Consider the following 27,220-nt stretch of genomic DNA (forward strand, 5'->3'; position numbering starts at 1 on the left):
TATTTTCTGTCCATTTCATAATCAGCTACTAAATAAGATTAAAAACTAACTCCTGGATAAAATGTGTAGGTAGCTTATTAATCCTTGAATGTCACATTACCTGAGTGTTTCCCACAACAAATCGTCCTAAAAGACATGTTTTGAAGATATTTTTAAGGCAGTATGTGTTTGCTTCACTGCATACATGATATTTTTGGATTTTCATTTGAAAATTTCAGATGTTTAGTGTTTTGTGTGCCAAAACTGTGGTGTTTATGAGTTCATGTGATGTTTCCACGATGTCACAGATCTTGTGCTGTGATTGGCTGATGTGAGCAATCCAAACAAGTGGTATGGTAATTTACACCCCATATTTGTCATATTTATACTTGTATATCACAAAAATTTGCATTTAAAGTGATAAAATGCCCACAACCACTCAGCAACATTGTACATTGCTCTGTTGAAATTTTGTTTATACCCTTGTCTGGATTTACACAGTTTTTGTTCTTGATTCATCTTTACATCAGATCTGAGTGCACCAAACTCCTTCACTTTCATCCTATCTGCATGTTCTGAAATTTTACCTAATAAATTACATGGTGTTGTTTTTGAACTCGTGGTATGCCTCTGTTATTCACAAGAATGCTAAACTCACTAAACTCATGCACAACACACTCACAAAAAGAAACTTGCTAAAAATGCACGCTACCCCTAGCTAAAAAACAATGAAATTAAAGTACAGGGACATATTTCACGTATGATGTATATTTTGTGTGCTTTTTCCTCTAATCATTCATGAAACTCTCGCTAGGTGATAAAACTTATGTTATTGTGCTGTAGCGCATTCTGGAAACATATTTGCAAAATTGTTCCAATGATGGATATAACAACCAGTGACAGAAACAAAAAAACTCTCTAAAACAGTATCAATGCAATAACACTAAATGTCAATTAATGATGCAGTTAAGGAGAACAGAGATATACAGAGACAGTGATTCGATAGTGAAGTTTCAGCAACTCTGTTCATTTCCCTTTCATGTAAGCAAATGAACATGAAAATTGTGTGCAGGTTGGCAGGACACACTTAGGCTGAAACACCAGAGCCTTCAGGCCCCCATAAGAGCTGTACTCCAAGGAAACCATGCCCCCAGACTTCTGCTGCAAAGAGCTAAGCAGTGTTTCAAGGTGCACCCTTAAGGCTAACTACTACTGTTTGAAAAACATTATTTGATATCACATATCAACAGTTCCAAAAATGTTGACCACCATTAATTAAATCCATGTAGGAAGTATGCAAAATCCGTTCTGATCATTTAAATTCTTTAATATGTCATGAGAATTTTTTTAATGTTTATTTTGGGTTGGCTCTGCCTGAGAGCCTTTAATTATGAGCTGCACCTGTTCTGTGCACATGGCTAGACAATATAGTGTGTCTCAGTGGGTCATGCATGGGCAAAAGAAGTAGGTTGGTAGTGCAGATAACCATGAAGTGTTCTATTTAGGTTATTGTTGGATTATTATTTTTGTGTTGTTTTTGGATTATTAAGTTTTGAAAATGAGTGGCATTTGGGCTATGACAAAATCAGACACAAGCTCAATTAAGAGTGAATAAATTAGTTTCAGATAACAGTCTATTGGAGAAAAATGAGAAAACAGAAATGTTGAAGTCACAGACTCTAGGAGTGGATCTGGCTGTTGCTAACCTTGTTTCTCTCTTTTCTGGTAGGTCATTTGAGGATATCTTGGCACTTGTGGAGGATATCAACTCCTCTGCTGACACAGGAGGTTGGTCAGATAAGCAGTTATTAGAGGTAGCAAGGTTAAATTTAACAGCAGAAGTGAAGTAATTTGTATGGTGCACAGAGGTGCTCCACAAGGCAGATACTTCTCATCAATTCAGACAGCAATCATGTTGGAAGAAGATCTGCAACTGAGCATTATAGCAGAGGTCCTGCATGTACTAGGCGTGGTGTGCTGCCTATGAGCGCATAGGCAGCACTAGGCGTGGTGTGCTGCCTATGAGCGCATAGGCAGCACACCACGCCTGGTACATGTGGTGCTCGGGGACCACAGCACAGCTTCGACACCTGAGGATGGGCTTATAACAGTCCGAAACCGGTCGTGTGAAAATAAAGTAATTTACAACTGAAGCAGTATTTTCAACCTCTGCTAACTCAGACAGGGATTAGAACAAAGCTGTACAAAACAGAACAGTGCATGGTTTTTCTCTGAGCAATTGAGATTAGTTTCCAAAAGTCGTAATGAGGCAGTAGAAGAGTTTGCAGATAAATATAGGAAATGTGCTTACGGGTTAACACAGATAAGAAGATAAATGAAGCGTTGCTACAAGAAGCCAAGAAACATGTGGTTAATGCTTTCCTAAGAGGTTTAGCACCAGTCATGTCTAGGAGAATATGCACTGGAATGCCTAAAGATCTCCATGTTGCTGTTGGATTGTATTGAAGTATGAGGAAATTGATATGTCAACAGGTATGAGGGATCAGAGAAATGTATTCACATCAAATGTAAAATGTTTTAATTGTGGATGTGTAGGTCATGCAGAGGCTATGCTACCAGCCACAAAGGGACAATGGGGATGGTATGGACTGTTTAAGGGGGGAATGGCAGAGGAGGTCTAGGGTGGTACACAGTACCTGTTAAAATTAGGAGAGAACCACAGTGTCGCTGGAAGTAATTCCCAGTAAAGATAAAGGTAGTAAAAACGAACATTGAGGCAGAATATACTATAGTGAGTGTTATAAGTGGTAGGGAAAATAAACTTTGTTGGACTCAGGAGTGCATGTGTCAGTGGCCTTAAGAGAGTTAGTAGGAGGCGTTGGAACCCACCACATTACAAGCTGCATGTAGTAGGGGATAGTAATATACTACCATTGGGGTCAGTAATAATGAATTTTTGGTTTGAGTCAACCAGGTTTAGGCAATGTATGGAAGTGAGAGCTACAGCATAATCCTAGAATTAGACTTTCCACATCAACATCAGGTTGTAATTGACCTTTAACAACATATGGCAGAGCGTAGTGGGAAGACATTCCAGCTCGGGGACACTGTTTTCAGTATCGATCTGTCATGAGGATCATCTTTTGTAGAGGACAATCCAGTTAAACCATGATCAGTGACATTCAGCCTTAATTCAAATGATTTTGTGTTGAGTGGCACTGGGAAGTCTCTATGGGTGACCGTGGAGCCTGATTTACCAAGTGATATGTAATGTATACTGGAGCCACTGGAAGATAATGAGGTATTAGAAGCAGCATGTCGTTTGTTGAGACATAGTGTTGTACATTTACAAGAGAGGTACACTTACAAGAGAAAGTTAAATTACTGAAGGGAACATTGTTGGCCACATTGAAGATTCTGGATGAGGAACATTGCCACACAGGAAGTGCAGGCTGTAAGAGAGCACAAGTTTCTGCAAGGACTGCATTTTGTGAAAAACTGAAGCATTTGAATGGGACAGAAAGCATACAGATGGAGGACCTGTTGCTAGAATTTCAAGATCCGTTTCTATCACAAGGGCCATTGCCTGCTACACAATCAACACAGCACAAGACTGTAATGGAATAAAGCACCAGTATAACAAAGACTGTGCACAATCTCTGCCACTAGTTTTGCAGGATTTTATTGATGAACAATTGGCTGATGATATGCTAAAAGAAAATAGTAGCCCCTGGAGGGCAGGATTTGTAATTGTACCAAAGAAGTCTACAGATGGCTCAAAGAAATATCGATTCTGCTGTGATAACCGCTGTTTAAATAGTAAAACTATGACAGATACCAACCCAATTCCAAACATCACAGAAATAGTAATAGTATTCTTGATAATGGACTTGAAGGAGGGATACCATCAGTTAGAAGTGACTCTGGAAGATAGAGCGAAAAATGCGTTTTTAGCACCTTAGGGCACTATCAGTGTAGAAGAATGCTGTTTGGGTTAGAAAATGCACAAGCACATTCCAGCATTTATTGGATGGAGTATGAAAAGGATTATAACAGTATCAGTACCTGGCGTATCTCAATTACATAATTGTCTTTTTGAGAGACATACAGGAGCCTAAGCAACAAATGAGGGAAGTATGCAAGAGTTACTGGCAGCTTGTTTAACTCTAAATACTGGGAAATGTCACTTTGTGCTAGAAAATTCAACTATTTAGGCCACTTAATAATAAGCATGATGTAAGAGTTGATACTAAATTAGTGCAAGCAGTGCAATATCCAGGAACAGCCAAGGAGTTGCCATCTTCTCTAGGTCTCATAAACGATTATAGAAAGTTTGTGAAGGGGTTTACAGCAGTTGAAGAAGGGTGTTAAATTTTTGTGGTCAGAGGAATGTCAGGGAGCATTTGTTGAATGTTAATGCTGGGTCCAGTGTTGGTGTTCCTAGACTTTCAGAAGGAGTTTATATTATTGTGTGATGCATGAGCCCATGCTCTTGGGTGTTTTGAGCCAGAAGGTAATTGATTAAGATCATCCTACTGCCTTTGTGTCAAGACAGTTGAATGGAATCAAGAAGAGTTATTCTATAACAGACAGACAAACAGACAGTTGGCTTTGTGTATGGAGTATCTTATCTCTGGTGTTACCTGTACAGAAGGAAGTTCAACATAATGACAGACCATGCTGCTTTGAAGTGTTTACTAGGTTTGAAGGACTTATCAAATAGACTGACAAGATGGGATTAAAACTCAGTGAATTTGAGTATGAAGTAATCTACAAACCAGGTAAGAAGCATGGAAATGTGGAAGGGTTAAACAGGACAATAGCTTTAGTATAAGACTGTGTCATCCATACTGAATGACAAACAGTGCAGAGCACTGACGAGGAGTATAAACAGTATAGCAAGTAACAAGGGGGGAGGGGTGGGGGTGGGGGTGGGGGGGGCAGTTTAGCAGGCATGACAGATTGTTGTGTAGAGAAATAAAGTTAGGACCATAAGTGGTTGCATGAGCAGAGTTGGAAGAATTGGTACATGAAACACATGGTCATGTTTTATTGGGCCATAGGGGATGCAGGGCAATGAATCAGAGTGGTGGAAAGGTACTGGTAGAAGTGATGGGAGAATAATGTCAATCAGTACATCAGAAATTATGTAGAATGTACACTGCAGATTTGAATCAGAAGCAAGTAATATTGAAGAGATTGCTAGAAGCAACAGAACCATTTAGTTTCATTGGGTTGGATGTGTTAGGACCCAAACATCAGCAGGTAATCATTTTTTGCTGACCACAATAGGCCATTTTTCTCCTTACATTGAGATGGTGCTGATGCCAGACCAACAGGCAGTCATAGTCACCCAAGCATTAGTTAATAGGTGGATATTGAAGTCTTGCGTGCTGGAGACAATAATTATGGACCATGGGATGAACTTCATGTCAGACCTGATGAAAGGGTTGTCTCTTTTATTAAAAGTGAAAAAATTAACCCTCAAGTGGGTGTGCCAATTTTCATAATATGAATGGGTGTGCAGCATCCTTTATACACATGTAAAGGATAGATGTCTTTACATTATTACGGTAAACATATTTGAGCATAACCTCAGTTTAGTCTAAGTTTAATTAATGATGATAAACTAAACATATATAATATGAGCTAAATCACCATTTAAATAAGAATAAAATAAACTTTAGTTGTATCGATCTATTGCTGTGTTCAAGCATTACTGTGCAGTAATGACCTCTCAGAGCATCAAACAGATCACTTGCAGCAGATACCCTCCAAACACTTATTTGATTACTAATTATCTTGTAGGCAACTGCCTACTGTGCTGCCAGCCCTGAATTTGGACAATTTTCTTGCATGGATCATAAATTTTTTCTCAGTTGGCTCACTGCTCACTTGGGCATACAACACCATAACTTACACTGAGTTAGCCGAAGCAATAATGAAGGAACAGAAGTGTGCCCGCAGTTGTAAAACAACAATGGAATGGTGCAAAACAATGTTACTTGTGCTTGGTGCACTTTATACATAGGCATACCTGCTCGACGGTTAAAAACTAGTCCACTTCATCCTCAACCTAATAGGAGGACAGAACAAATTCATCAGACAATTGGAAAACTGCTTAGTTATTATGTGAATGTACATCATTTGGAATGGAACTCATATTTATCCTTTGTAGTGAGTGTATATAACTCCAAAGTGCACACTAGCGCAGGGTTGCTGCCATTTGAAGTGGTGTATGTAAAGAAAATCACCCTTTGATGTGACTAGACAGAAAGAAGGCAGGAATGGAGGATCGGTCCAAGACTTCGTGAGAACAATGATGGAAGTGTGGAAGAGGATCCAGGAAGCAAATACAAAGGTATTGAAGAAGCCAGAAGAGGCAGTGAAAGTAGGCCAATGGGAGATACTGTCAAATCCATATACTCTGAACAGGAAAACAAAAAAGTTTGTCACACTGATCCAAGGGCCTTACCAATTGAAACCACATCACCAGTAATTGTTAGGCTATAGTTATATAGGGGAGGTGACAATGTTCTATTTTCTCAGGTTACTGTGCAGAGAAAGGTTCTCACCTTGTTTTTGCAGGTCATTAGAGGCAGAGCACAAGCTCACATTGTGTCAAAGATGGGGAAGGAGTCAGATGTGCCCTTACAAAAGAACCACTCCAGCATTTAGCGTTTGCCTGGAGTGATTCAGGAAATCACAGAAAACATAAATCTGGATGGCCGAATGTGGGTTTGAACCATTGTCCTCCTGGATGCTGGAGTGCTTCAATGTCTTTCTTTAATCTGACCTGGTACAGACCCAAAAAACTTGAGCAGGACTCAAGAATAGATAGCACTAGCACCCTATATGTGATCTCCTTTACAGATGAATCACGCTTTCCTAGAATTCTCCCAATAAACTGAAGTTGACCATTCTCCTTCCCTACCACAGTCCTCACATGCTCGTTCCATTTGATATCACTTTTCAATGTTACGCCCAGGTATGTAAACGACATGACTATGTCAAGCAGAACTCCACTAACACTGCATCCAAACATTACATTGTTTTTATTTTTTTTATTTATTTATTTTTTCCTACTCATCCTTATTAACTTACATTTTTCTACACTTAGAGCTAGCTGCCATTCATCACACCTACTATAGATTTTGTCTAAGTCATCTTGTATCCCCATACAGTCACTCAACTTTGACACCTTACTGTACATGACAGCATCATCAGCAAACAAATGCGGATTGCTGCCCACCCTGTCCACAATATTATTTATGTCTGTAGAGAAGAATAGAGGTCCTATCACACTTCCTTTGGGCACTGATGATGATACGCTCATCTCTGATGAACAATCGCCATCGAGGATAACTTACTGGGTTTTATAACTTAAGAAGTCTTCAAGCTTCTCACATATCTATGAACCTATTCCATATACTTGTATCTTCTTTAACAGCCTGCAATGGTGGACCATCAAATGCTTTCTAGAAATCTAGAAATATGGGATCTGCCTGTTGCCCTTCAATCATAGTCTGCAGTAGTTGAGATAAGGGCAAGCTGAGTTTCGCATGAGTGATGCTTTCTAAAACCGTGCTGATTAGTGAACATAAGATATCAACCTCAAAAATATAAAAAAAAATTTAGAAAAATATATATTTGAACAAAGAATGTGTTCAAGGATTCTGCAGTGAATGGATCTGTATTTCTGCCAGTCCATTCTTTACCCTTTCTTGCATACAGAGTTCCCCATGGGGCTTAATGCCTCAGCACCAGTTGCCATCTGACTCCCAACAGAGGCCAATGGGTCAAATCCTACAGACAGCAGTCTCTACATGCCATCACGGTAAATGTGTGCAAAGCCATGGGGTCTTTCCAGGTGCCATTGCCACTGATGTCATGGCAATGACCTTCAGAGGCTGCTGGCTGACTACAGACATGCCTTCAGCAGTGCAGAGTGCCTACACCGCACCCTCTCACCAGCGAGGAAGCAGCTTCCCATACATCAGCAGCAGCCAGAATCAACAGAGTGGGGCATGTTCTGCCTCCATGAGCCGGGAAAAAGCATGTGCCAGAGCTGAACAAAGCATTCTTCAGTGGCTAAGCAGACTTGCTGCTGACTGTCATCGAACATTTTCTTCAGTTTTGCCTGGAACTTATCTCAGCTACTGAGCTTCTCATCATTATTCTCAAAACTACTGCTAGGCTGTGCCAACCAAGTAAAAGTATGCATTTACCAAACACATCATGTCATCCCACCTGTTGCATTTGGTACCTTGGTCAAATCCTTTCAGCCATTTTGTTAGGTTGTGATCAGCATGTCAGAAAAACACTGCGGAATGTCTGAAGTACAGCTGATTTACTGCTCACTTGGAATCCATTCGTCTTCCGAATGTATGGACTGTTTGTATTCCATTTCCTATCCTTGTAGCCAATGGTTTTACATTGCCTAATTGTGGCCATGGTGATGCAAATGTTTCGAAGTACCCGGTACCTCAACCCAACCAATGTCACATCATAAACATTCAAATACAAATCAAAAGGGGTCTCAATAAATACAACACTTAGCACTAAAAGCATGTTTATTATGAATATCAGTGTCAGCCAGAACAGAACTGACTTCATGGTCAGAGTGTGCAGCTATTTATACAAAAATCGAATATTCCAGAATGCTGATATTCATACAACCATCGAATGTTCCAGATTATGCAAACATTACAAATATTTATCGACTGAGCCACACTTCTCTCACAGTACAGTGTCAGTTGTGTTGTGTGTGTGTGCATGTGTTAATTACCATCATGATCTAGCAGTCAAATGGTGTTCCATACCAGCCACCAGGGGTGCTGAATCGAAAGTGAATCACTCCAAGCCATCACGTAGTTTTTATATCAGGATATGTGTTCTGTTGCTTATTCATTCCTATCTACCATTAAATGGTTATGAATTGAAGGATACATTTTGTCTTTTGAGTAGATTGTGATCACTAAGCTGTCTAGAATGGTTTCTAGCAAAGAATTCCAGTCCTTAAGGAGCTTAATGAAGATAGTTCACACCCTTGAATATTCACGTCCATGCACCTCAGGCTAGAGGACAGATAGGTTGATAACAGTTAACTCAGTACGATCACAGTAGTGGCCTTCATGTGATCTGGCCTGTGAAGCAACAAGAAGTGTGACTAAATCAGATCTGATATAATGGAACCATTGGAGATGACGATTATATCTGTTTCAATGCTCAAAGTGTGTCTACCCCTCTTCTGACTGCATAAGCTGCTGCTTTAGTTCATGCAGGTGGAAGCCAGTTTCCTTTAAGCAGATATTACAGCCAGCTCCACTAAATTCACATTTGTTAGCCAGCTGGAGCAGCATTACACCCTTCAAATATTATATGTAGTACATTGGCCAGACATCTAGAACAGTGGACATTAGATGCAAAGAACATTAGAGGCACTTCTGACAAAGAAAGGCAACTAAATCAGCCATTGCTGAGCACTGTCTGGAACTCAAATATTCCATGAACTATGATGAATCAAGAGTCCTGGCACAGACCCCCAGATACTGGGATAGTGTTATGTGAGAGTCTGTAGAGATAAAAGTGACAGAAAACTTAATGAATCCTGACATTGGGTACTGACTCAGTAGAGCCTCAGATCCTGCACTGGGGTTACTGAAAATGCAATGGGGCAGCAGCAGAATTCCACAAAAAGGAGGACATAGTGTGTGGACATGGGGAACGTATACCATGCAGAGCATCAGGTGCACCAGACTGAAGACGGAACATTGCAGGACACTTCTAGTGGAGCACACAGCAGAAGGAGCACCTAGAACTGCACCGAATTGAAAATGGAATACCAGCCCTTAGCCTGGCTGACTGGACCGAAGACGGAATGCCTAGGAACATTTCAAGTGGGAGCAGAGATGCAGAGGCAATACCTCGAATTGCACCAGACCAAAAATGGAATGCCAGTGCACAGACACCTGATATTCGGCAGAATACCCAGCACCTCAAGATGTCAACAGATCACCTTGAAAGTCTGAATAATTACATAAAAAATGTGGCATTTTATTTTTGCCCAGTATGGCTAACTGGCATTCCCCCCAACAGTTTTCTGTTTAACAGTCCACATAAATTAATCCTGTAATTTCATATATCTTTAGGGTCATTGTTCTCCACTTTCTTTTTTACTCTGCCTTTCATATCAAAGTATACTACATGAAATCAATCCGATAATTAAAACTACATTAGATATGGTGCAGCTTAAGTGAAAAATATTTTTAAAAGTGTATTTTCCCTGTCTGTCATTGTAGTGCTTTTGAATCCATAATTGTTTCCATTTCATCTCTCTCTTAAAATGGCAGGCAAGAAGAAAATTGTGTTCTCAGATTGGCTTTTCTTTTTGTGACAAAGCTTTAATTGTGTGTGGACAAAATTGATGATATTGGAAGTACCACACTCCACTCAGCATGAATTTTAGATTACAGGACCCCTTTGAGTCAAATCTTTAATAATTTAACATAGTATCACATAGTGTGCATAGAGCTTAATTATTGTGATCATGTCCCAATTTATGTACCATACTGAACATGCCCAGTAATCTAAATAAAATTAACATCTTCAGAACATTTTCTTTTTAGAGGGTGGGGGGGGGGGGGAGGGGGGATGAATGCAAGGGAGGGAGGAGGGGTACCACAAGTGAATATTATTCTATATTTATATCACAACTGAAAGCATTTCCTTTTATTTCCAAAAGAATGGTGTTTTCTTGCAGTAACCATTAGACATTTTTTATAAAATTTACATTTAAAAGTGAGATATTCTGAGAAGGAACATTGTATGCCAAAGTTATCTCTACCATTCATGCCATGTGCATCACTATTATATTTTACTGTAAAGCTGTAATATACTCATATAATAAATACAATCTAAATAACAATTGTTGTTTTAATTTTGTGCTTCCAAAAACATGAATTTTAGCCACAAAATATTATTTTCAGACATTCTGGAAGAAAACACATTTTAAATTTATCACTGCAATCAGTCAAGAGCTGGCAGACAACTTTATTATCTGGTATGTGATGAAAATCATAGTATATGTACCATTAATATATCTGTTATTCAAACGTATCTAGCAAATGTATCAACAATTTTATTGCATTATACACAAAAAAATGTTCGTATTTTTATCAGTTTTCTTCATCACAACTGTAATTCAATATAACTGCACAAAACAAGTGACAGTTTTCCCAGAGTGTTAATCAGATAAAAGTGTGCATACATATATATGTGCAAAATACACACACAATCTGAATTATTAGTATTGGTGTAAGTGAAACTGCTCCTTTCACTGTAGAAAGCATGTGACAGGTGTGAAAATTAATGATTAAATTCAAAAAAACAAAATGTTCAAAGAAGAGGATATTTCCTTGTAAATCTAATTAGTATTTAACATAGCAGAACAAATTAGTAATTAAAAAGGAAGCTCAGTTTGATGCAAAATCATTTGTAGAAGAAACCATTCATGGATGTTGAAATAAAATATTCCTTAAGCTGTCTCTGCCTGCTGCTCAAGTAATGCAGAGGAAGACTTGACTCCAATACAAATTCATTTGTTTTAACAGTACACCTATACTCATATTCAAGCATGAGTACAGGATTTTAAATTTTCTCGATATGTCAGGGTTGTAATTTACAATGTAGCACAGTTCGAACAGAAGAGCAACTACATTGTTTATCACCCACTGTTATCTTGTCTATAAATTGCCTCTATATCAACAATTGTATTCCATAGTTTTGCACTAACTAGATCCAGTCATTTTTGGGAAAGATAACAAATTCCTGTGTATTTGGGAATCATCAGTATGACACTAGTTCACTAGTATTTGTGCCTACTGTTTTCATCTTTTTTTATAATTATGCTTAGGAATTCAGCAGAAAGTTTGTAATTTTAAGTCTTCTTTAGTCAGTGCTCTATGTTTAATAATGGCAGTACTAGAATTATGTGAATGATAAGTCCTACAGCACTTCTTCATATGCAGAATTGTTAACTGAACACTCATAAATTATATTGACTCATTTCTACAGCAAAGATTGAAACAGTCTATAAATTTGCTCAGCCTTCAATTTCTTAAAGAAAGAAATAGAGAGTTTCTTATAATTTTGTAATTATTTCAAATATCTCCCAAATGTTAGCATAATGCAGCATAATGCCAATTTGGATGATTATAACATATTCTAAACTAAATTTTTTCGTGAAATTCTCTCTTTTGCATCAGAATGTAACAGCTTAAGTAATGTGCAGTTACAGAACACATAGACATTACTGAAACCAGAAATATAAATGTAGTAATTCTTCTCTCCTAGACAACAGTAAAACATGTAAAATTTGTTTGTGAGCTGTTCAGCATTGTGTCTAATTGATCTGTGAACACATGATTTTATTACAACTGTGTAAGTTGACAGGAAATACAAATACAAAACTGAGGCATTAATAACAACTGATTAAAATACACCATGCCTACACAATGTAAAGAGTAAGTCCTTCAAACTAATACAGATTTTCAATGCTCCAGAGCAAACATTCTGTGTTACAGGAATGAAGAATTGCAGAAAATGTTAGAGTAAATGATAAACAGAAGAACAATCATTACGAACTAGTTACATAGAAAATCAGTATGGACAGGTATGATTCAAATGTCAAATAAATTAATAATTCATTTAGGAAACAAAATGAGTAACAGCTTACGAAGAAGAAAGACTGTAAATTTAAAATCTAAACAGTCAAAGAAGAGTGTTGATGAATGATGAGAAATGCAAGGAAATGAAAACTGAGAAAATGAGAACAGATGAAGATAAAAATGAAAAATCATGGAGGTCAGTGTATTTGCACACGCAATATATAGGTTGAAAACATGGAGTGCTAATTATACACTGGTGGGAAAAAAATACTTCCCAGTAAATGAATTTAAAGTGTTTGTGGTACAGCCTGCAGGAATATATTATTGTTAATAAATGGAACACAAAGTGTTCACAACAAGAACTCCATGCATCGAAAGGAAACACATTTAACTTCAACTGGATGGATTTTCAATTTTGAAAACTCAATATTTAACCAAAACAATGAGTTTTTCTGCAACTTTTGCTTCTCACCCTTCTGAATGTGATATGAAGTTAGTGTTTGCAATCCATAGCATGTCCTGCATCATGTGGACACTACTAATAATTCATAAATGATTTTAGCTATCAAAATATGGGTTTGAGTGTATGATGGTATGCAAAGGGATGAGTATTGTTCCGTATACTTGTGATTGTTTAATTTTTAGCTACCAGTAAACTTAGATGCCCATGAATGAGTCCAATGACATGACATGATGTACCTTTTTTCATGTGAATCCATATCTCTAAAAAATGTTGTTCTTTTAGTATTTCGACAGGAATAAGTCAGAAATACTAATGGGAATTAGAATATTTTCTACTATATATATTATCATTTGTGAAATTCCTTGTTGAACTCTTTTCTAAATATTAGGGATGTACATGTAACAAATAACACCCTGTTTATGAAATGTAAGTTGTAAAATGAGGCAAATAATATGTGGAGAGGGAGAGAGATTAATAAACAATCATTGTCCGCTAAGCCCAAAACATTTGCTCTAGAAGGGAAGGTTGCAAAATGATTGTCTGAGAGATTTTTCTAAAGAGACAGTACTTACTTCCAATAATGTCTTTACAGCTGCATTACATTTATGCTACTGATATAGGCTTTTTGCCTGAGATTACATCAGCTTGTAGTTTTTCTTTTCATAGCAAAATAGGGTATTGACCAGGCCTCTTACACAAGATCACATCAAATTATTATTTTAATAGCTTTTCACTGTTTGGATCTCTTGTTGATTATATGCATTTTCTGTGAATCTCCCCTGTTACAAAATGATTATAATACAGGATTTTCAGATAGAGATTTCACTTAAACATGTAAATTAAACATTTGTTTTGATTGTTGGTTGAAATATTAATATTTTATGTTTTGCCAGTTAATATAGAGCCAGGGCAAGCTAATGAATAGGGTAGTTTTGATTCATGAGTGGTCAGTGGATCAGAATTTTATGGCAATCTGAAACATGAAAGTTATCATTTTTTCGTCAGTCCAGAAAAAACGCTCATAGATTCTAGAATATAATGTTGTACAATTTCTTTTACTTCTGTTTTCTCTTTATAATTTATCACTGAGAGTAAGTATGGCTATTTCTCACATAATATTATTCATGTACACAAGTTCAAAATTACATTCCTATGTATGTTCGTAGCACAGAGCTACTACATAGAATTGATAAATTGAAGCTATGATTGTGACATTCTGCATTATATGATTGTTTAATGGATTGCCAGTATCTAACATGACTTTGCATGTAGAAATGTAGTAGTGACGAAGTCCATATTTTAGATGGTCGATGTTCCTTTCTCCACCTTTATTCTTGTCATTTGTTGCCTTATTATAGTATGTTATTTATAACATCCATTTTTTAATTTGAGAGAAATCAAATATTTGTCATTTTAATTTAGAAGAGAATTTCTCCACAAACTCTTTTCTTTAACAAGAAGTATCTGTTAAGAGATCTTTGACATTGCTCCTACAAATTCATCCTGAATTTTGGGTAGTCATGAGGGACTGTTACTATATAAGGAGCAAGTGCTTTAGACTAAACTATAAATGTGAAAATAAACATTATTGTGATACCACAAAATCCTGATTCGTAGTTATGGTATCACACTGCAAACAGCATGCCCATTAAATCAATGGTACTGGTCCCCACAAGGCTTAAATAGCAGAGACATGTCTCAGAAAAAAATCCTATGTGCATAAATACAACACAGTCCTTTATTTGTGTCCACACAATGTTGTTCGTACTTTAAATCATGTATACTTGGAGAAAACTGGTATATTATGTTGTGAATGACTGCTTTTATAATGATTTTACTTTCTCAGATAGAGCCATACTTCTTTCTAGCAAAGGACTATGGAAATGTGAACAGTTTTATAACTCTCAATATTCCAGATTAATTTTCACTCTAAAGCTATACAGCATTAATTATTAAATTTTACACTGAGCATGTTGAACTTCTTTGTTCATTTATCGAGCTGCAGTGTGATAGTACAATAATCTGTAATACATTTATGGATGCCCCTCTTCATTTAGTGCTAAAACAATCTGTAACATATATGGCACAAATCAAATGAAGAATAAATTACCAATAAAAGACTCTACAGAAAAATTTAAAAAATGTTTGTTCTCTCTTTGAGAATGTATACTAAACTGAAACCATAACCATTATTATTTTGTATCCAAAGTAGGACCAACAAACTAGTCCACTTACTCAAATCCACTCTTGACCACTTGCCACTCATAGTCTTGTGGTTCTATTGTAGCAGCTGCAGAAGGGAAATCATATGAAAATTATTGTAGAATGTTCGGAATTTCATATTTTTATTCATACTAAACAAGCAATAAAGAAAATAATATTCTACATCTATATACTGCAGTTCATAACAAAGCTGGTTTGTAATGGGAACTACAGCTTACATGGACAACAAAAATTTAATTTAATTAATGGATGATACATGGGCCTCATACATTCTCTCTCTCTCTCTCTCTCTCTCTCTCTCTCTCTCTCTCTCTCTCACACACACACACACACACACACACACACACACACACACCTTTCAGAAAGTCTCATAATTCATGAGTCTTACACATATAGCGCAGAGGAACCACTATATGAAATAAAAGGGAGAAGAAGATATGCTCTCAGTGCAAGTTATTCCAATTCATCATTGTCCACTTTTCTGGATGATTAAAAGATGTATTTATTACCTCTGATCAATATAGCTTTAGTTATATTATTTTGTTATTATCTAAGTGTAAGGAAAAAAGAAAGATTAGCAGTTAACATGCCATCAGTGATAAGACCATTAGAAATGAAACACAAGCTCATACTGGGTAAGGATGAGGAAGGATTCTGCACATATCATTTTTGTAGGAAATAGCTATAATGTGTCTCAGCTGATTTAGAGAAAACACAGAACACCATAATTGTAATGGGTAGGCAGGAGTTTGAACTGCTGTCGTGAATGTGAGTTCAGTGTATTAAGCATCTAGCATTTAAGAAGCTAATTTACATTGCTTATTACAGCTAAAAAAAACCACAAGCACCACCTTCAGTGAATATGAACCTCTGTAAACAGTGTAAGAATGACCCACCAAAGATGTCATTTCAGATAAAAAAGATGTAAAGATTCAGGTAACTTTCATTTTGATAGAAACCTTTGATGTGTGCGACATATAACATAGTAAAAGAGTTTACAAGAAGATGTAACTGAACTATCAGTGACACTGCAGTTCTTGAGAAAGTGCTAACAGCTTTACTGCATTCAGTATGAAAATCTAACAGACTTGTATGTCATTGTATTGCAATTAAATGAAAAGACGTATTTTCTCCAATAATCATAGTTAATCCATCCTTGGTTTCTTAAACAATAATGCTGAACAGAATTGGCATTTCAGTTCTTCGTCCTTTAATGAAAGTCCATATTATTATGTAGGGCAGCTTAAATTTAGAATATCACAGAGCTCTGGAGGAAGTAGTAAAAGAGAAACTGTACTGGGTTCCATGATGACAGCAGTGCTGCCTAGTGTCTCACATATTCTAAATTTTCTGTTTTTAAGAATACTTTTATTAAATCACAGTAATTCTTTCTTATCAGGTCAATATAATTTTGAAATGTATAATTTTGAATGGTAGTTAGTAACAATAACTAAGTCAAGATTGAAAAGATACATGTAGAAAAATTAGGACTAAATTTTACTAAAGAAAACAACTTTTTTTTACATACAACTTACTCTGCAAGGTGGAATTTAAATGATACATCAATGCTAATAAAACAACTTCCATAACTATATATAATAAGGTATTCAAACATACACATACACTACAAGTACACAACTCCATATCTCAGGTGTAAGGTGAAATATTGTGTTAGGAACTTACAGCAAAACTGGAAGATGTGAAATTTAAAAAAGAAAGAGTGATTATGTAAGAACAGTAGGAAATAAGCTGAAAGGAGTAATTCTGATAAAGCCTTATCCTCCTACTCTCCTCCTCCCCCCCCCCCTGCCCCCTGCCCAAACACACACACACACACACATATACACATACACACACACACACACACACTTCAGATGAATATATCTTTTATTCACTGACACATACTTATTTCAGAGTTTCGTGGAAGTGAAGATGAAGTCCTATTCAAGATTGTATAGCAAGCATTATCATGCATTCTCCAAACTTTTTTAGATAAATAACTGAGATATAAGAATGAGGATTATTTAGCAACAAAATACTGTTCTACATATAAAATGCTTCTAAAATAACACAAAGTGTCATCAAATAAGAAAAACAAGAACACAGATTTGTCTAGAGAAAGAAAAATGCACTTTATCTTACTGTTAACAAACTGTTAGAAACAGCATTTTTAACTTAAATATGTAATCAACTAAACAATATAAGATCACTGCCAAAGCATAATAGTTAGTTAAAATTTATAGCTGTGTTGTGTTAATCAGTGTAGTCATGTACACTATTGTAGCAGTTAATTTATCTGAAGTAAGAAAATGATTGTGCCAGTGCACTCTGCTTGTTCTAGAAGGATTTTTATTTATTTATTACATAGTCCTTTTTATCTATATCACCAAGTGCTAAATATATTATGCATGTGAAATGCACTGAAATTATACACAACTACTTGCACAATTAATTCTTTAAATTGCTATGTGAACTAAACATCTGCATTAATTATAAATCTATTCATCAGCTTATATATTTAATTTAATCATATTTGAATAGCAAATTACTCATAAAGCAAAACTTTGTAAGTACATATATTTATTGACTCAGCAGAAGCAGTGGTATTGTAAATAAGACTATGAATTTTTAAAGATTTTTATATCCTTGATAGCTTTTATATTATGGGGAATTTTGCTCCAGAGTTTCAAACCTGATTGAAATGTCCCTTTCTGATACTGTGCAATATAGGTGTGAGTTTCATGAAGGTTTTTGTTCTATCCACTATTATGTTTATGAACATTATAAATTTTTGCAGTCTTTTGATTTTGGCAATTAAATTTACTTTATAGAATATGTGTATTACTCTAATGTAAGCACATGGCATCAGAAGTCTATGAAATGCTGTGAAAGCAGGTTTGTATTATTCTATTATTTTACTTCTATTTGTTTTTCTAATGTCCTCTTCTACAGCCTGAAAGTACTGAACAATGTTGGAAAATTTCCCCAGAATATTACACCATAATTTTGGTTTTGTTGTTGATGCAGAGTTGAGTTAGTGAGGTTCCATTTTATTTCTGTGAAGTGTTGCTGTTATGACAAATATGGTACACAAAACAGACCAGGACATGCTTCTCCATTTTGTTTGTCAGCTTCCCTGCCTAGTCTAAGTACCAGACAATCCCTCCTCCTGTGGGTGTGAGTGGCAGATAATGAAATGACCTCTTTGTGGTACAGACTGCATTACTTTGCAACATCCTTTGACTACTTACAACAACAAATGCAAGTATCATTGTACAGTATTTCCAACAAATTTATTGACATCTCTGTGCAAGACTGCATTGTAGGTGGAGGAGGTCAGACAAGCTACTGGAAATGTTTTTTTTAAGAAAATCTGTGCATCCATTTATGACCTTATGATTATGAAGTATTCCAGTGATTACACACATAAGTCACATGAAAGTATACTAAACTTCCAAAATTTTGTTTACAAAATGCAGTTTATAAATTTTGAATGAAAACTCAAATGAAACCATACATTTAAGATTTCAAGACAGCGAAGTTGACAAGGATCTAAGAAACAACTGATGCATATGCAAGTTTAGACTCTTCTCGGTAAATCTTGATGATTAAGTCATTTCGGGTTATCTGCCAAGCCAAGGTGTTGTTCTGCAGCAATGTTTCAACAACTCTCCTACTTGTCATCTTCAGGCAGAGTGTTGGGTTTGTGTCATGTCCAGGTCCCTTTAGCCGCTGGATTGCTGGCTTCTCTGCCTTGTCTGCATTAACAGCACCAATTGCATGGCTGCAGAAGGAGTGTCGTAGTGTTGTGGCCTGTGGTGGTGGTGGAGGTGGGGAGGAGGACAGGGGGAGGGGGAAGAGGTGTGGCTAGTGGTGGTGGGGCCTCATTGGGTGCTTGCAGGTGTGGGCATTGCGTCCTAGTGGGACCTGTCCATTCCATCTGCTGCCTTCATTGTTTTTGCGTCAGATTGTTCTTGTCATTGTCATATTTTCGTTATCACTGAATCCCATGCAATGCTAAGTTGGAAACCACGATCTCAGTTGACAAGGTTATCATAGATTCATATCTCCAAATCCTCTTTAAAGACTGAATCTCAGAACCCATTCACCCTGCACAGCAGCTTTTTTTGTTCAAAATAAAACATTTGGTTCTCGTTGAGACTGTGTTCCACCACTGCGCAGACTTCTGTGTTTTGCCTAGGTGAATGCTCCTTACATGTTCTGAGCAGGACTGCAATATACAACACTGTGTCTGGCTGAGGTATTGTTTGCCACACTCGCAGCTGATGCCATAAACTTCAGGTGTCAGTATTCCTAGTTCCTGAGCCCAGGATTTTGACCAATGAGCAAAAGATTGTTTTGATGTTGCTCTTTTCTAATATCTAGCACTTGGTATTTCTTCCTGTATGTTGGGCTGACCATGGCAAAGGCAGCCTCACTTCTGGAGATGCACAATTTGCACTGCTGAGCAGATGAGGCAGAGAAGCCCATGGTTCAGTGGCTATAAAGACCTGGACAGTACATGAACCCAACACTTCACCTGAAGATGACAAGTAGGAAACTTGTTGAACTGTTGCCACAGCTGGTAACATGAGAAGACTTCATCATTGAGATTCACCTAGAAAGTCTAAATTTGCATGCAGCACACCTGTATGGGAAGGAGATATAGCACAGCTTCAAGATTCTGCAGAAACTTCGTATCAAGAAGGCAAACCTGCTTTACAGACTAGCCTTCCTGCAAAAATGTTGGAACAAGAAAGTGCTGCCTCAGTTCACTCACCTGCAACATCCTATCAACACAATGAGGACAAAATGCATTTTACAGTGCACGATCTCAGCCTTGATGCATTAGCACATATGAATTGCAAGGCTTGAATTTGATAAAACTGGTCACACTCTACTCGCATGGCAGTTGAAACTGGCAACCAATATCTCACCTTGCTTGTGAGAGTAGGTGGATGGTAACTCATTCACATCCAGTGAACTCTGAAAATGCCACCATGAAACAAAAAGACAAGTTCCATCGACTGCCAGGGGCTCAACTGCAGCACATCAATAGGAAGGGTTCTAGGATCATTATCAGTTTAACTGGGAAGGAATTGGATGAGGCAACATCATCTGTGCTGTAAAAAGGATTAAATCTTACACTGAATCCAACAACATTACCTAAAAAGAAGATCATCAGTAGCATCGATCAGGCCACCTGGAAAGCAAAAGTGCCGAAAACCAACATCTCTGGGCTGAATGTAAGACAAAAAGTGACCTGCAAGAAGATGAAGATACAGTCATCCTAGTGGCAGACAAAGGCAATGTGATGGTACCCCCATAATCAGTTGACTGTTGGCAGAAGATTGAGATCATTTTAGAAGGTCTAGGTTCAAACAAGTAGAACAGGACCCTACATAAGTTGTGATGAGGAAGACAATCTCGCTGCTAAACAACTCAGGAATGGAGAAAGATATGGTTAGAAGGCTGTATCCCAGAGCACCAATACTATCATGCCTGTGTGGACTTCCAAGGATAGACGAGAAGGGATTTCGCTGTTTCCAATACATTCACCAGCTTATAAAATAGCCCAACACCTGGTGCAGCTATTGAAGCCTCTTGCGGGTAATTTTACTTACCATGTCAAAAACTTGACAGAGTTTATGAAGATACTTCAAGAAACACGTGTGGATAAATGTGAAATCCTGGTTGCTTTGGCGTCACATCCCTCTTCACACAAGTACCTCTTGATGTATCCTTGACATTACTAAGGGGCCTCTTCAATGAAGACACAGTGGAACTGTTCCACCACACATTCACATACTTCCAATGTGATGGTAAATTCTACCAATAGATAGGAGTGACCATGGGGTCCCCACTGACACTATGTATCACAAATCTGTACATGGAACACTTTGAAGAAATGACTCTTGAAATGGCACACCTGAACCTGAAGGTGTTCTACCACTATGTGGATGACACATTCATGATTTGGCCACATGGATAAGAAAATCTACAAGAATTTCTTAACCATCTCACTGTTAGGGACCCAAAATTTCATCAAAATGAAATATTTGTCGGTGCGGGTAAATCAACTAAAGAGTTATTAATGATTTTAATTAAAGGATGTCTTAATCGTAGTATACATGTCAATATTAAATTCACCATGGAGGTGGAAGGAAATGGATGTCTGCCTTTCTTTGGCCTCATGATAAAGAAGAAGACTGATGGAACATCAGGTCATTCTGTATTCTGGAAGAAGGCACACACTGACCTGTATCTTAACGCCAATATCTGCCACCGCCCAGCACAATGCAAATCTGTACTCACCACCTTGCTGCACAAAGCATGAGACATACGTGACAAGGAGAGTACACCTGCTGAACTGCAGCACTTGAGAAATATCTTTTGCAACAAGGGCTATTCTGAGACACAGATAAGACATGCTTTCCAACCGTGCAAGAAGAAGAGAGAAGATGAACATGAAGAAGACACTAAGTGCTTGGTGTTCCTTCTGTATGCTGGTAAAGATTGCCAAGGTATTAGAAAAGAGCAACATTAAGACAATCTGTCACTCATTGTCCAAAATCAAGAATATGCTGGACTCAGTGAAGCACAAAACCAGAATACAGACACCTGGAGTTTAGAGCATCAGCTGCGAGTGTGGCAAACAATACATCAGCCAGACACAGTATTGTACACTCCTGGAAATGGAAAAAAGAACACATTGACACTGGTGTGTCAGACCCACCATACTTGCTCCGGACACTGCGAGAGGGCTGTACAAGCAATGATCACACGCACGGCACAGCGGACACACCAGGAACCGCGGTGTTGGCGCTAACTGCGCAGCGTTTGTGCACCGCCGCCGTCAGTGTCAGCCAGTTTGCGGTGGCATATGGAGCTCCATCGCAGTCTTTAACACTGGTAGCATGCCGCGACAGCGTGGACGTGAACCGTATGTGCAGTTGACGGACTTTGAGCGAGGGCGTATAGTGGGCATGCAGGAGGCCGGGTGGACGTACCGCCGAATTGCTCAACACGTGGGGCATGAGGTCTCCGCAGTACATCGATGTTGTCGCCAGTGGTCGGCGGAAGGTGCACGTGCCTGTCGACCTGGGACCGGACCGCAGCGACGCACGGATGCACGCCAAGACCGTAGGATCCTACGCAGTGCCGTAGGGGACCGCACTGCCACTTTCCAGCAAATTAGGGACACTGTTGCTCCTGGGGTATCGGCGAGGACCATTCGCAACCGTCTCCATGAAGCTGGGCTACGGTCCCGCACACCGTTAGGCCGTCTTCCGCTCACGCCCCAACATCGTGCAGCCCGCCTCCAGTGGTGTCGCGACAGGCGTGAATGGAGGGACGAATGGAGACGTGTCGTCTTCAGCGATGAGAGTCGCTTCTGCCTTGGTGCCAATGATGGTCGTATGCGTGTTTGGCGCCGTGCAGGTGAGCGCCACAATCAGGACTGCATACGACCGAGGCACACAGGGCCAACACCCGGCATCATGGTGTGGGGAGCGATCTCCTACACTGGCCGTACACCACTGGTGGTCATCGAGGGGACACTGAATAGTGCACGGTACATCCAAACCGTCATCGAACCCATCGTTCTACCATTCCTAGACCGGCAAGGGAACTTGCTGTTCCAACAGGACAATGCACGTCCGCATGTATCCCGTGCCACCCAACGTGCTCTAGAAGGTGTAAGTCAACTACCCTGGCCAGCAAGATCTCCGGATCTGTCCCCCATTGAGCATGTTTGGGACTGGATGAAGCGTCGTCTCACATGGTCTGCACGTCCAGCACGAATGCTGGTCCAACTGAGGCGCCAGGTGGAAATGGCATGGCAAGCCGTTCCACAGGACTACATCCAGCATCTCTACGATCGTCTCCATGGGAGAATAGCAGCCTGCATTGCTGCGAAAGGTGGATATACACTGTACTAGTGCCGACATTGTGCATGCTCTGTTGCCTGTGTCTATGTGCCTGTGGTTCTGTCAGTGTGATCATGTGATGTATCTGACCCCAGGAATGTGTCACTAAAGTTTCCCCTTCCTGGGACAATGAATTCACGGTGTTCTTATTTCAATTTCCAGGAGTGTATATTGCAGTGCTGCTTAGAATATGTAAGGAGAATTTGCCTACACCAGATAGAGAAATTTACAGTGGTGGAACACAGTCTCGACATAAACCTGCTGAGCAGGGTGACTGGGTTCTAGGATTCAGTTTTTAAAGAGACTATGGAGATACGAGTCCATGATAACCTTGTTGTCTGAGATAGCAGTTTCCAACTTAGCATCACATGGAATGCAGTGATAACAAAAATATGACAAAAATGCTGCAATGCAAAACCAGTGAAGGCAGTGGATGCATTGGACAGGCTCCACCAGGATGTGATGCCCGTACCCCCCAGCATGCAGGGAGCCCCCACCACCTCTGGTGTGACTCCTCCCCCACCATGGGTTGTGACACTCCTTCTGGAGGCATGCGATTGGCACTGCTGATGCATACAAGGGAGGGGAGCCTGCAGTCCAGCAGCTGTAAAGACCCAGACAGGACATAGACCCAGTGATTCACCTGAAGATGGCAAGTAGGAAGGTTATTGAAATGTTGCCACAGAATGACACCTTGACTCAGCTGACAACCTGAGAAGACTTCATCAACTAATACATAACTTAACTGCTTCATGAATTCACTATAGCGAGTACACTGTGCAAGATTACTTGTCATTGTTGGTGGGGCATATACACAAATGTCAATACATTCCTTTCATATGTATTTATTTCAAGTTAACTGTAACGTATATGTCACAAGATGCAAAAGTTGTTTTCAGATAAATTCAACATTAACTTTTGAAGTACAAAACAGATTTGTGTTATGTAAATTTGCAAGTGACCCATAAATTGTAATATGACCACTATTTCATGTGCTGGACTTATACTAATATGAATTAAAGTCAGTCCTTTTTCTCTAATTCAAAGAGCTACATCCAATTGTATTGGGTGACCTACTGCAGGTGTAAATTGTTATAAAAGAATGCAATGGCAGACAGGCAAACCCCGGTTAGGATTCAAATGCACAGTTTCTATAGGGTTACCTCATGCCTGAAGGGCTGCAGTTTGTCACTTTGGCCTAGCTGCAGTGTATCATAAAGACCAGTATGAAATACATTAACATTGTATCTTATAGCTAACAGTAATTGTTCAGTTAGATTTTTGGTACTGCAAACTCGCCACACTTTTCAGTGTAGAGAAGTGGTACTTCCTGCAGCTATGGGTGGGAAATGGTTGTGAATGTCTCAAGAAGTTCTTGAGACATTACTCGTTAAGTGAACATGCTTCAGACATTTTGATCCAGTGCCACTCTGAGAGTCAGAAGGCAACAGGCTCATGACTCTTGTGAAATGGGCTAATATGTTGGTTGGGTCATAAACAGAAGTGTGCCCTTCTACTTACAGTGGATAGAATATACACAATCTGATAGGTCTGCAATGCTATAAAACATGTGAGGAAAATTCATTCATTTTACTTTAACTCTACCATTTGTCTGATGTGATTATGAAAGAGATGTACAAAAGGCAATACCTTTAGTGCACATTGATGACACTGAAGAAGAAGTTGTGTGTCTTAAAATATTTCATGATTGTCACTGAAGATAAAATCCATTATTAATGATATATTTGTTTCTAAAGCCAAAATACAATAGATGTGATTTGTCGCTTGAAGAACCAGGAAGTAACTAGTAACTCTTCTTTTCTGTGTGATACTTGTGTATATACGACTAATAATGACAGTATTTTCTTCTGGTGAAAGTTTTATTTGTACATACAATGGGGGTGCCGGCCGAGTGGCTGTGCGGTTCTAGGCGCTACAGTCTGGAACTGAGTGACCGCTCTGGTCGAAGGTTCGAATCCTGCCTCGGGCATGGATGTGTGTGATGTCCTTAGGTTAGTTAGGTTTAATTAGTTCTAAGTTCTAGGCGACTGATGACCTCAGAAGTTAAGTCACATAGTGCTCAGAGCCATTTGAACCATTTTTTGAACATCAGGGGTAAAAACCTTGATTTCATCACCATAAGCATGGTATGTGTTAGCCATGTGTAATTACTGGCTTGAGTAACTAACTCTGTTCTGTTTTCAAATACATTTACTGTGAATTGTATTTGGACACCTTGATTTTTCAGCTTAGGAGTTTAACAAATCACTTTGATATCAAGAATGTGGACCCGAGATTGTAGATTCTTATTATTCTTTTACATATGAAGTGTACAGAATAATCAGATATGAAATTTTGTGTAAAATAAAATAAAACTGTAGGCAGTTGTCCATTTTAGACATACACTAAGTATTCAGATATTTATGGTTTTCTTTAATGCTTCCCTCGGTCCAGTATCATGCTCAAATGGCTGAATATATCTCAAAACTTAAAAATAATGCATTCTCACGAGAAGGCAGTTTGATGTTGACCTTTTGTGCGGATGAATTTACAAGAATAGGTAGAGGAAACATAAAAAATCTATAGCATACTAAGTGCCATTGCTAACTTGCATTATTTCTTCTGCATAAGTTATATTTGGAATAAATAGGAATTTAATTGATTCTACCCACATCAAAAAAAGTTTTGGATCACCTCAGTTCCAACAGTTCTGGAACCTGTACAGAAAATTGGAATAGAGATAACATAAAAATCATTCCCAAATTTTTTATTGCTCATGAAAACCACACATTGTATGTTGTATCACCATACAGTGAGACCTTCACAGATGGTGGTCCAGATTGCTGTACACACCGGTACCTCTAATATCCAGTAGCACATCGTCTTGCATTGATGCATGCCTGTATTTGTCATGGCATGCTATCCACAAGTTCATCAAGCCACTGTTGGTCCAGATTGTTCCACTCCTCAACAGCGATTTGGCATAGATCCCTCAGAATGGTTGGTGGGTCACGTCATCCATAAACAGCCCTTTTCAGTCTATCCGAGGTATGTTCAATAAAATTCATGTCTGGAGAACATGCTGGCCACTCTAGTCAAGCAAAGTCGTTATCCTGAAGGAAGCCATTCAAAGATGTTCATGATGTGGGCACGAATTGTCATCCGAGAAGATGACTGCTTCGCCAATATGCTGCCGATATGGTTGCACTATTGGTTGGAAGATGGCATTCACATATTGTACAGTCGCTATGGCAACTTCCATGACCACCAGTGGTATATGTCGGCCCCACATAATGCCACCTCAAAACAGCAGGGAACCTCCACCTTGCTACACTCCCTGGACAGTGTGTCTAAGGCACTCAGCCTGACTGGGTTGCCTCCAAACACATCTCCGATGACTGTCTGTTTGAAGGCATATGCGCCACTCATCGGTGAAGAGAACATGATGCCAATCCTGAGCGATCCATTTGGAATGTTGTTGGGCCCATCTGTACCATGCTGCATGGTGTTGCGGTTGCAAAGATAGACCTTGCCATGGATGTCAGAAGTGAACTTGTGCATCATGCAGTCTGTTGCATACAGTTTGAGTCATAACACGACACCCTGTGGCTGCAAAAAAAGCATTATTCAACATGGCGGCATTGCTGTCAGGTTTTCTCCGAGCCATAATCTGTAGGTAGTAGTCATCCACTGCAGTAGTAGCCCTTGGGCAGCCTGAGTGAGGCATTTCATCGACAGTTCCTGTCTCTCAGTATCTCCTCCATGTCTGAACAACATCGCTTTGGTTCACTCTGAGATGCCTGGACACTTCCCTTGTTGAGAGCCCTTCTTGGCACAAAGTAACAATGTGGATGTGATCAAACCATGGTACTGACAATCTTGGCATGGTTGAACTACAGATAACTCGAGCCATGTACCTCCTTCCTAGTGGTATCCCTGGAACTGATCGGCTGTCGGACCCTCTCCATCTTATAGGCACTGCTCATGCATGGTTGTTT

The 27,220-nt window shown here is 38.8% G+C and overlaps 1 protein-coding gene and 1 long non-coding RNA gene across 5 annotated transcripts in view; one reads left to right on the forward strand and one right to left on the reverse strand.

The window, feature by feature from the left end:
• Positions 1–11,060, forward strand: part of LOC126088539 (uncharacterized) — a 45,896-nt gene extending 34,836 nt beyond the window's left edge. Inside the window, exon 3 of the long non-coding RNA XR_007519962.1 lies at positions 10,929–11,060. This is a non-coding gene — a long non-coding RNA (uncharacterized LOC126088539). The remainder of the gene's footprint in view (positions 1–10,928) is intronic.
• LOC126088534 (uncharacterized) overlaps positions 1–27,220 on the reverse strand; it is a 200,549-nt gene that overhangs the window by 4,795 nt on the left and 168,534 nt on the right. The window contains exons 9-10 of one of the 4 annotated variants that reach the window (XM_049906711.1): positions 15,307–15,361; positions 10,657–15,140 (exon numbers count right to left, since the gene is read on the reverse strand). The exons of 1 other annotated variant lie outside the window; for it this stretch is intronic. In XM_049906711.1, the coding sequence (XP_049762668.1) occupies positions 15,334–15,361 (28 nt within the window). In that variant the 3' untranslated portion in view covers positions 10,657–15,140; positions 15,307–15,333. Of the gene's footprint in view, positions 1–10,656; positions 15,362–27,220 lie in introns of those variants that run through there. 2 more of the 4 variants (XM_049906710.1, XM_049906709.1) reach the window with 2 other exon arrangements.

The sequence above is a fragment of the Schistocerca cancellata genome, chromosome 6, assembly GCF_023864275.1.
Source record: "Schistocerca cancellata isolate TAMUIC-IGC-003103 chromosome 6, iqSchCanc2.1, whole genome shotgun sequence".
Classification (NCBI taxonomy): domain Eukaryota; kingdom Metazoa; phylum Arthropoda; class Insecta; order Orthoptera; family Acrididae; genus Schistocerca; species Schistocerca cancellata.